The sequence below is a fragment of the Neophocaena asiaeorientalis genome, unplaced genomic scaffold, assembly GCF_003031525.2.
Source record: "Neophocaena asiaeorientalis asiaeorientalis breed wild unplaced genomic scaffold, Neophocaena_asiaeorientalis_V1.1 scaffold436, whole genome shotgun sequence".
Lineage (NCBI taxonomy): Eukaryota > Metazoa > Chordata > Mammalia > Artiodactyla > Phocoenidae > Neophocaena > Neophocaena asiaeorientalis.
This window is the reverse complement of record NW_020172473.1, coordinates 823,653-835,049: the sequence shown is the minus strand read 5'-3', so window position 1 is coordinate 835,049 and position 11,397 is coordinate 823,653. Positions and strand designations below refer to the sequence as shown.

Sequence of the window (11,397 nt, the reverse complement as noted above, 5' to 3'; positions counted from 1 at the left end):
GTGGGGGGCTACTCTTCCTTGTGGTACGCGGGCTTCTCATTGCGGTGGCCTCTCCTGTGGAGCATGGGTTCTAGGTGCGCAGGCTTCAGTAGTTGTGGCGCGCAGGCTCACTAGTTGTGGCACATGGGCTCTAGAGCACAGGCTCAGTAGTTGTGGTGCACGAGCTTAGTTGTTCCGCGACATGTGGGATCTTCCTGGACCAGGGCTCGAACCCGTGTCGCCTGCATTGGCAGGCAGATTCTTAACCACTGCGCCACCAGGGAAGTCCCAGGACACTAGTATTTGGATAAGTGTTTGTTTAACAATTAAGCAAAATGAAATGGAAGAATTCATATACCACGTCTCCAGTGAAGGGGCCTTGAAGGTACGTTTTCCTCTTTACTGTGTTCAGAGTCAGTGCAGTGTTAAGCCTCCTTCACGGTTTTAAAACTCTGGACAATTCTGTGTTTAGAGTTACTTTTTGAGATTTCTGTACAGAGTATATCTGTGCTGAAATGCAGAGGATTTGCTGAACGTGAATCGTGGACCAGCACATTCTGTTTAGCAATCAGACAGTCCAAGCTACTCCCGTAGGTTTGTGTGTGTGTGTGGGTGCGCACGCATCGTTACGTGCTGAGGACACCTCTGGAGATGAAAGCAGCCTCTTAGAAATGAAACCAAGGACACTGACATCTTAGAAAAGGAAGACAAGGAAGCAGACAAGGAGGAGAAAGGGGAGGTAGGCAAGTGGAGGGGGTCGGTCATGTCTGCTTCTCAGGATTTGGAAAGCTTCTCGCAATGTGTCTTTGAAGGAAATGGTAGGTCCAAGTTGAAATGGCCTTCTCGGCAGCTGATGAAGTGTGTTGTGTGACCTGTAGAGGGTAAACCAAATTATGACACTAGCCCAGGTCCTTGACCTTTGCATGAGTGATGGAAAACAGGTGGGAGGAAGAGTAGGTGGCAGAGTCTGCTTCCTCCAGATGCAGCCAGAAGAATGTGTGCTGAGATCCTAACCCACGCCGAGCCTCTCCTGGTGGCTGAAATAGTCAAAGAACCTACTGATTTTCCTGGCTATCCCCACAATGGTGGCACTCCTCTTTGCTCAGCTGGCTCATAAAAATGAAATTATTTCTCTTTTCTTGCAAAAGAGACTTTAAGTTTAAATTCCTTCTGCATCTCCCCATGCCCCTCTTTTTAAGCTATGGATGACCCCCTTCATTTAATTGCTGGAGTTATGGTCAGCTCAGTGGGCTTCTTGTTGTTGAGGCAACAGAAAACCCTCATTTGCACTTGATTCCCATACTTCTTCTCTCCCTGCTGGTGTGCCTGTGCCCTGCATTGGACACGGTTAAGGTGGGCGTTGGACAGGGTTAAGGTGGGCATTGAATAGGGTTAAGGTGGGCATTGAATAGGGTTAAGGTGGGCGTTGCACAGGGTTAAAGTGGGCGTTGAATAGGGTTCAGGTGGGCGTTGCACAGGGTCAGGTGGCGGTTCATTTGACTGCAAGCTCTCACCATCTTCCTGACCTCGAGGTGCCATATGCACAATTCCAGGGAAACAGGCCAGCCAGCCTCGTGTTAGTCCCTTTACTTTCCTAAGGTAGTTTCTGCATTTAAATTTTTCTTTTTTTTTTTTTTTTTTGCGGTACACGGGCCTCTCACTGTTGTGGCCTCTCCCGTTGCGGAGCACAGGCTCCACGGCTATGGCTCACGGGCCCAGTCGCTCCGCGGCATGTGGGATCTTCCCGGACCGGGGCACGAACCTGTGTCCCCTGCATCGGCAGGCGGACTCTCAACCACTGCGCCACCAGGGAAGCCCCCCATTTAAATTCTTTTTCCACGTCCAACCTCAAGAGAAACTCAGGAAGCAGAGTTTCCCATCTGTCAGGTCACTTTAATGGGGCCCGGGTGACCACCGTGGGTGACACAGGGAAAGCCTCTGCATTTCTAGTTGTCTGTTGGTCTGGAACCCACGTGAAAGCTGAATTAACATCCTTGTTCTTCCAGCCCTCGAAGCACCTGGACAGTGACGAGGACTCTCCTTTGGTGACCTTGTCGTTCGCGCTCTGCATCCTGGGCAGGAGAGCTCTGGGGACTGCGGCTCACAACATGGCCATCAGGTACCTGGGGAAACAGTTGTCACAGACACCAGTTGGCATTTTATATGTTGGACGGATTTTTGTCCATCATTTTCTTTATTTTAAAGTTAGACTGCTCCTACTTCTTCCAGAGTGTTCTCTCCCTAATAAATCATGTTGGGCCCCTGAGAAGACTTTTTAACCACGGTGATCTGGAGAATTAGATGTAGAAACAGCCGTAATACAGAACAGTCAAAACCCCAGAATTCTGGGTATAGGGCGTTGTTCTGTGTTACAAGGTTCCTTGCAAATTTTCTGGGAAGATTAAATGAAATCATGCATGCAAAGCGCCTAGCCTGGTATTTGGCGGAATTAATGCGCAAAAAAACGTTAGTTCCCTTCCCCCGTTTTTCTTCACAAAAGAAAATTGTCACTTCTGTGCTTTAACTCCAGCCCCTGCCCCGCCCTGACTCTGTGGGGCTTTGATGACTGGATACTGCTTCTCCTGTTTTTTTCAAACTCTCTTTCTACAAGTTTCTCTTCTTAAAGAACAAAACAATTTTGTGTTTAGCTTTAAACCCTCTCCTGGCCCCTTTCACCCTCCTTCACCCTCGGTCCCTGAGGTCTTGCCTTCACACACAAGCCCCTGAACTGGCATCGCAGATGAAGCTGTGCTCTTTGCCCCGACCTCCTCCTTCTCCAGGGAACCGCCCTTGTGAATTTCATCGGTCACCTGCTCATAGCCCCGGCTGGTGGCCGTTTCACACGCTGCCCCTTTGGTAGTTAGCCCTGTGGACCAGATGTTCTAGATTCTGCCTGTCCGTCAGAGGCCTCTTGATTGGTGCACATGAAAATCTCCCGAGGGGCTTGTACATATCCCGATGCCCAGGCCTTAGCCCAGGACAGAGCGATCACATCACGACCCCTGCGGGTGGACCACACATCGGGACTTTTTTATGGCTCCCCGGGTGCACCAGCATGCAGCCAAGGCTGAGAATCATACAGACCCAGGGAGCTGAAAAAGAAAGAGCTTCTATGTAGTGGTTTCTCCTTCACTGGGACTTTGTTCAAGATGTCTGTGTTGTATGGTTGATCCGGCGCTCTGCAAAGCGGTCCTTCTGATACCCTACTTGAGTGTGTTTGGGGGTTATTAGGTGGGATGACAGGCTGCTTAAGGGCAAAAGCCACATGTGTGCTTGTTTAACAGCCGTCACAGTGCCTGGCCTTTGGGTGAACAAGTCCAGGGAGACTTGTCGAAGGTGTTTCCGAATGCCCTTCCTGCAGGGGATGGCTCTGAGTCATTCCTGTTGGCGAGCCACGGACAGGCGTCCTCCGTGACGTGTGTGCATTGGTAAGGGGTGACGTGGTGTGGTTGGCAGTCCCTCCATCCCTCTCTGGAGGCTATAGCCTTGAGTCACTAAGAGGAAAAGGTGAGAACCAAGGTGGTTGGAATTCGTGACAGCTAGTCTTTCAACACCCACATCCCAGAACTTTATGATTTTCCTCATAGATGAGAAATGCTCACCAATTAAAGTATTGTGTTGATCTGTGTTCTAGGAAATACTCTGGGGAGAAGCTGACCTGCTTCTAGCCCCTCTCTTCCCTCCTACCTGACTCAGCCTCATACTAGACCCAGGCAGTTCCCTCTGTGGTCATCTGCTGGGACTGAATTTGATGATTGAAAGTCTAGCAGAAGCCTCCTTCGTGGGCTTTGTAAAACAGTCCCCTATAATTCTGTACATAGGGAATACTCTTTGAGAAGGGCCTCAGAAGATTCTGGACTCCACATCACAAAATGAGTCTTCAGATAGTCACAGCATCCAAGCACATAATCTTTTGTTGGATCAATGGGAAGTTTTTTTGTTTTTTTTTTAAATAAATTTCAAGTTTTCTTTACCAATTGCAAACAAATGCTTCAACGATTTCACTCTTTCCATTCCCGTACAACATATTTTCAGATTTCTTCGATCTTGTTCTTTGTGTTACTTGTTCCAATTTTCCTGATCCAGCTGTATCTAACTTGGTCTGTTTTATTTATTTTTTCCTAGCAGCTGCTTTGGTCAGCCTTGTTTTGATGGGATTTTTTGTTTGTTTGTTTCAAACAGCTTCTCATACTCCAAGTCGGTTCTGCTTGTTGCAAACATAGTGATGAGATAAATCTGGGAACGATACTCTTGCTAGTCTAGGGAAAGATTTGATTATCTGGGACTGATTCACTTCCCTGAGCAGTCCTGTACCGTATTTCAAGGTGCACTTGTTTTTATGGTGGGCCTGCTACTCCTCATTTTTTCCTCAGGTGAAATTTAGACTCATACCTTATAAAATAAACCTCATTTGGAATTTTGATTTAGAATATATTAAATTCACAGGTTAATTTGGGGAAAGAATGGACATCAGTCAATAATATGGTGTATCTTCGTAATCATTCAGTTTTTTGAATGTCTTTCCATAATAGTTTATCATTTTTTTGGAGATTTGTAATCCTTTATGGACTTGTCTCTAGGTATTTTATAGTTTTACTGTGATCATGAATGAAATCCTTTTCTTCCTGTCACCTTTTCTAATTGGCTACTGCTGGTATACAGGAAGGTTACAGTAAGTCCCCTACGTACGAACCTTCAAGTTGCGCACTTTCAAAGACGCGAACGTGCGTTCGCATGCCCAATCACGTAAGTCAGTTCACGTGTCTGGCGTACATTGTCACGCGCGTGCATCCTCTGCAAGTGGTTGTGCTTTTGTGTACTTTACTGTACTGTGTTTGTTTTTTATGTATTATTTATGTGGAAAGTATTATAAACCGATTACAATACAGTACTAGAGAGCCGATTGTGTTAGTTGGGTACCTAGGCTAATTTGTTGGGCTTACGAACAAATTGGACTTAACGAACGTGCTCTTGGAATGGAACTCGTTCGTATGTAGGGGACTTACTGTATTTAGCTTTTTTATACCGATTTCATCCTGGGCACCTCTACTGAACTCTGTTATAAACATTATTTCAATTAATCCTATTTGATTTTCTGCTGAAAAGACATATCTGCAAATAATGACAATTTTGCCTTTTTCTTTCCTGTATTTATACCTCAGTTCTTTCTCCTGTTCCATTGGCTCTGACCTCCAGTTGGAGGTGGGCGTCTGTGTTAGTTTCCAATTGCTGCTGTAACAACTCAGCACAAATTCGGTGGCTTACAGCAGCATACATTAGTTGTCTTACAGCTCTGGAGATCAAAAGTAGAAAATGGGTTTCACTAGGCTAAAATCAAGGTGTCTGCATTCCTTCTGGAGGCTCTGAGGGGAGAATCCATCCCCTGTTCTAGAGGCCGCCTGCATCCCAGCAACCCCTTCCTCCATCTTCCCAGCCAAACGTGTAGCCTTTTCCAATCTCTCTCTGACAAACTCTACCTCACCCACTTCCTTCTTTTACTTATGAGGATCCTTGTGATTACATTGGGCCCTCCCAGATAATCCAGGAAAATCTCCGCATTTCAAAATGCTCAATTTAATCACATCTGCAAAATTCCTTGTGCCCTGTAAGGTAACATAACCACGGGTTCCAGAGATTAGGACATAGACATGTTGGGGGACCATTATTCGGTCTAACACAGCATCCTCATATTAATCCAGACATTAATGGGGAACGAGTGTCATATTTTAGCGTTAAAAAATAAGGTTTGTTTTAGGATTCTATTAGACCATCTTCATTGTTACGAGTGTCCTTCTCTTCGTAGATTGCTAAAGCTTTCATCAGGAAACGATGTTGAATTCTTTCAAAGTTTGAGGGCTCACATTCAGATGAAATGCTTCTTAAATCTATTAACGTACTAGGTTATATGAGTAGATTTCTTCATTAAAACATCCTTACAATTCTGAGATAAGCTCTACTTGGTCACGATACATTCCATCTATGCAATGATGGATTCACTTTGCTAATATCTTATTCATGTTCAAAGTAGGAGTGGCTCGTGATCTGCGTGTGTGTGCGCATGCTTTATCCTCGTATAATTTTAACTCAGGAGTATGCCCTTAAGTGTACTTTCTGACACCTAACAAGTCATTCTCACATATTTAGTATTAAAGATTAACAGATGGTTTTTGAACGCTTACTCCACAGATTAAGTCTTATATAGCAGCCTAGCATAAGTCACAAGCTCTGCTTCATTTGATGGGTTTCTTGGGGAAATATTTTGTCTTCACAGCAGTGACATAGGTTTGATAGGCTATCCTCAAGGAAGAAAAATACACGCACGAAAAATTAGATAGGCTGAGCAAATTGAGAATCAGCTTAAATGATAAGCTGAATGCAGGTGAGCAAAGGAGTACAGGTATGTAAAGTGTCTTCAGATAAGACGTCCGTATGTTACGGAGATAGGATGAGTTAATAGGGTTGTGACAAGCAAATCCTGAGAGTGGTTTTAATTTGGAGTTCGGGGCCTATCCCCTTTGTAGAACTGTGCCTCCTACTGAACAAGAGCACACAAATATAAAGGCATGTTTAGGAGGAAATCAAGATAGTTTCACTGACCACAGGGGCTAAAAGATGGCTTGGTGACTGTCTTCAGGTACATGAGAGGTGATGAGTGGATCGGAGCTGATGGTCCATTTATAGAGATAAAAGGTGAGACGGTGGCTGTATCCACAGCAGCAACATGTTTGCTTGAAGAAGAAATTTAACTGACTCTTGGAGTAACGAGGCTTCTAAGAGAATAGAACATGTCGAGATAAATGTAAGCTTGAAAAATGACAGACAGTCCAGCCCTAGATGTCCTGTGCTGGAGGCTGAGAGCCCTTACAGATGACCTTGTGGCAGGGGGGTCACTGTCCTAGTCTGGGGTCACATCTACCATGTCCACACTGCTCTCACCCACAGCAGACTGAGGAAAATCACGTTCTTCAGGAATCCCGGACATAATCTCAGTTTCCCTGCCGACCTTCTGCTGGAGACGAGACCCCACACTAGGGCCAGACGTCATAGTGAATCCTCTTGCAGACAAGACTGAGGTCTGCCTGACAGACTGGGGTAGGAAACTCAGAAATCAGGATCTAGAAGAGGAATAAAGTAAACATGACGCACGGTCCTGAACCAGAGATTAAAATCAAGTTGTCCAGCTCAGGTCAAGATGGCAGCGTAGGAAGATTCTGAGGTCACCTGTTCTCACAATCACACCAAACCTACCACATCACATAGAACAACGATCCCTGAGAAGACTAGCAGGACAGATTTTCTGCAACTAAGGATATCAGAAAAGGCCACATCGAGAAGGGTAGGAGGGGTGGAGACACGGTCCAGTCAGAACCTGCACCTCCAGTATGACGACCCACAAGTGGGAGGGGAGTCACCACCGAGGGGGTCCCCCCTGAGGAGCGAGGGATCTGAGGCCCACATTGGGCTCCCCAGCTGGGGAACCTGAACCAGAAAAACAAGCCCCATAAAATCTGGCTTTGAAACCAGTGGAGCTCACGTCCAGGAGAGCCCGAGGGCTGTGGGAAACCAAGACTCAGCTCTGAAGAGCTTGTGCCCAAACCCACTTGTTCCGAGCGCCAGCACGCTGGATTGAAAAGCACCTGGATTGTACAAGGAGGTACATTGATTAATCTTAGGGCACTTGCCAGAGGGGCAGGGATCTGGCGGGACTTTCTCAAGGGACAGAAGCGCTGGCAGGCGCCTTTTTTTCTTTTTCTTTTAAAAATATTTATTTATTTATTATGGCTGCACCAGGTCTTAGTTGCGGCGTGCGGGATCTTAGTTCCCCAGCCAGGGATCGAACCCGAGCCGCTGGCACTGGGAGCATGGAGTCTTACCCACTGGACCACCAGGGAAGTCCCCAGGTGCCTTTTTTCCCCTCTCTTTCCACGTCGCTGGCCGGGTGCTGGTGGGCATCATTTCTGTCCCTCTCCATCACCCAGCTAACACCGTGCACCCTGCCCTGGACCAGCCTTGCCCAACCTGCCCAGGCTCCCTGGAATGTCTGGGTGTTCTGGTCCCCAGAATCACCCCTGGTGCCTCAGGATCACCCGAGCAGCCCCAGGCTCCAGCATTAGACTTGTTTCCACCTGAATCCTCAGATTCACTGACGCTGCACCCAAGATAATGACCCATTGTCCAAAACTTAAAATCTCTATCTTGAATGCTACTTTTTTTTTCCTGAGAGAGCAGGGTTTCTCAGCAGTGGCACTATTCACATTTTAGGCTGTGTGGTTCTTTGTTGGGGGGGGGACTGTCCTGGACGTTGCTGCCTGGCCTCTACCCACTGGGTGCCAGGAGCATCACCCCCTTCAGCTGTGACGTCCAAAATATGTCTCCAGATATTGTCAGATGTCCCCCGGGGGCCAAAATGTCCTTGGGCCAGGAACCAGTGAGAGGGTGCAGGTGAAAACTGGGCTGAGTTGGTCAGTGATTTTGAACAAAAGTAGGGCTTCGAGGGGCTTAAGGAGCATCTGGCTAGCATAGAGCTCTGAGGACTCCTCTGTGGATAAAGAAAGATGCGATACAAGGAGTGAAAACAACCTTTGCTTCAACTGGCCGTCCTCAAGCTGTCATTGCCGTGAAAGGTGATGGGTGAGGATGCTGAATTGGGCGGGACCCGTTAAAGCATAAGCCTTAGGCTAACCTGGGGCTGGAGTTTCCGCTGGCACTGCAGGCAACAGCCGGAGCCTCCAGCTGGAACGTGGCCATTTCCACGAAGGCTATGAGTGACTGTGCTCAAGTACTGGTGGCTCCAGCCTCTCATCTATGCAGCACCAGTGGTTATGTCATCGTAGAATAGGAAGTGGGGTCAGAACCAGAAAGAATAGGAGGCAGTACAAGCAGAGTGTCGCGAAGACCCAGCTTGGTGGTCGTTGGTGTCTGCCAGGGGTGCAGAGTCACTCTGAGGTGGAGGCTGGATCATCCTTTCCAACACACGTGTGAGCACACACACGTGCACCCATGTACACACGCACACACACAAACGTGCACCTGTGTACACGCACAGTATACATGCATGCACACACACACACAGACGTGCACCTATGCTCGTGTACACACATACACGCACACATACACACATGCACACACAGTTATGACGGCGACATAAGATTCAAGTCCTGGCTCCATGGAACATGGGTTGAGTGCAGCAGAAGAGGTACAGAAGGCCCTTTATAGAGTTTGTCGCCAAGCAGTCCTCAGTGCAGGGACAATCTCTACATCCACAGGTAGAGAGCCAGACCGCAGCACCGAGATAAGCCCGGTCTTACGTGGCACTGCACACGTGCTAGAAACTTAGTAAATAAAGGCAGCGCTAGGGGGCCGGGCAGTGGCTGTTCTAGTCCCCACGAAGGCCAACCTTGATCGACTCAGATGTAACCCTGTTTCCCCACTCCAGCTGTTGGCCTGGGGGTGGGAGCCTGTCATCTCTCAGTAGAGTCTTAACAAGACCAAGCCCGCTAATGCTCCAAGTCAGCAATGTGCTGCAGGCGACCTGGAGACCTGTGCTCTGCCTGCCAGAGCCTTCCAGCTCGTCACATCTCTGCTTTCCTCCTCCTCATCCTCCTGAGATTAAAAGGCAGGTAATGAAACACCCTTACTTTTAGGATGCCTGTACCTTGAAGGTGCTAGGGGTAATACCATCAGTCTAGTGGAATTCTACCCGAGGCTTTGTTTTCTACATGGAGACTCATTTAAAAAAAACTTTTTTTTTAATTGAAATATAGTTGATTTCCAATGTTGTGTTAATTTCTGCTGTACAGCGAAGTGATTCAGTTATACACACATAGACATCCTTTTTCATATTCTTTTCCATTATGGATTATCACAGGATAGTGAATATAGTTCCCTGTGCTCTACAGTAGGACCTTGTTGTTTATCCATCCTATAGATAATTGTTTGCATCTGCTAATCCCAAACTCCCAGTCCTTCCCTCCCCCCGTCCCCCTCCCCCTTGGCCACCAGTGGTTTGTTCTCTGTGCCCGTGATTCTGTTTCATAGATGATTCACTTGTGCATTGAGGCTCACTTTAATGGAACAGCAGTAAGCGTCACGAAGTGTCATTTTCCTCTGAAAATAGAAAGGGCCGGTAAAGCATTTACCGTTGGGGACCTGGGGTGGGCTCACAAGCACTCAGTGAGGTCCCGTGGAAGGGCCTTTTCCCGACCGGGCAGTCGGGCCTGTGGCTGCTTTCACACGCCGCCGAGCAAAGGATGGGCTGACTCTCCGGGTCTCCTCTTGCATCTGCCCGTGTCGCTCTGGGCATCTGTGCAGGTTCCTCTATCTCCCTCTGCCACCATCCCCAGCCCCACATCGAGAGGAGTGATTTCTCTACGCCTGTGTGCAAGCAGCAAGGCATGCTTCTAATCCTTTCCAGAAAAAAAACCCACCCACGTTTAACCCCCTCTTTTCAGGATTTCACCCCTATCTGAGGACAGGGGCATTTTGCTGTCACCATTTTCAGTGACAGCACTTAGCACCGTTTCAAAGCTTCCCTCCCTGCATCTGCACTGCTCCAGCCTGGCTCTGCGGCCCACCCCTCCCCTCCCAGGACCGCAGGCAGCTCCGGGAAGTCTGTGTTCTGTGTCGGGGGAGCCTGTTCAGGAGGGCTGCCTCCTGGACTCTTTCTGGAAGGTTCTGGGCTCCTCGAGGCCACAGCATCTGCCCCACCTGCCTAGACCCTGGCTGCTCCCGTTTCCCACGGCCTGCTCTGACTCCAAGCCCCGGCATCCCTCTCAAGGGAGTTCTGGAAGGAGGTTAATGATGCTGGGGTGTTTCGCAACAATGTGCTCCAGCAGCCAACAGTGGAGCTATTTCCCTGACGTGTGGGTCTGGCGTGCTGCATTGGATCCAAAGTCTTGCTTGGCGAGCCAGCTCATTAGATCCTTCTCAGTTCCATCCTCGGAGCGTGTCTTCCGCACACACGTCCCTGCTCGTTCTGTCCCAGTTCAACCCCGTCGGGGATGCTAGTTCTCGTACAGCTGCCCACACTCCCGCTCAGGGATGTCAGAGGCCAGGGTGTTTAGAGGACGCTGGGACTGAGTGTATCACTGGAACTCGAGGCGATGAATGAGGGAAGAACCATTCTTTCCCTCCGCATAATACAGGGTGAGTCGCTTTCCCAGACCCACTCCCTGCGTTGATCCAAAAGGTAAAGGACCCAGACCGTGAAAGATGTCCCTCGGGCACCTCTCTGCTCTCCACCCAGGCGATGCTTAATTACATGCAGGAAATGGAAACAAAGCCAAAAAGCCTAGAAACATAAAAACCCGGACAGCCTGAGAAATCCTTCCGTCATTCATTTTAATCCCCTCTATCGTGCCTCATCCTCTAGTCATTAAAAAAAAAGGTGGGGGGGCTTCCCTGGTGGTGCGGTGGTTG

The 11,397-nt window shown here is 48.3% G+C and overlaps 1 protein-coding gene across 1 annotated transcript in view; it reads left to right on the top strand.

Annotated features, from left to right (window-relative positions):
- The window catches only part of PCNX2 (pecanex 2), a 263,859-nt gene that overhangs the window by 242,223 nt on the left and 10,239 nt on the right, over positions 1 to 11,397 (top strand). The window contains exon 28 of the mRNA XM_024738160.1: positions 1,986 to 2,098. Within this exon, the coding sequence (XP_024593928.1) occupies positions 1,986 to 2,098 (113 nt within the window). The remainder of the gene's footprint in view (positions 1 to 1,985; positions 2,099 to 11,397) is intronic.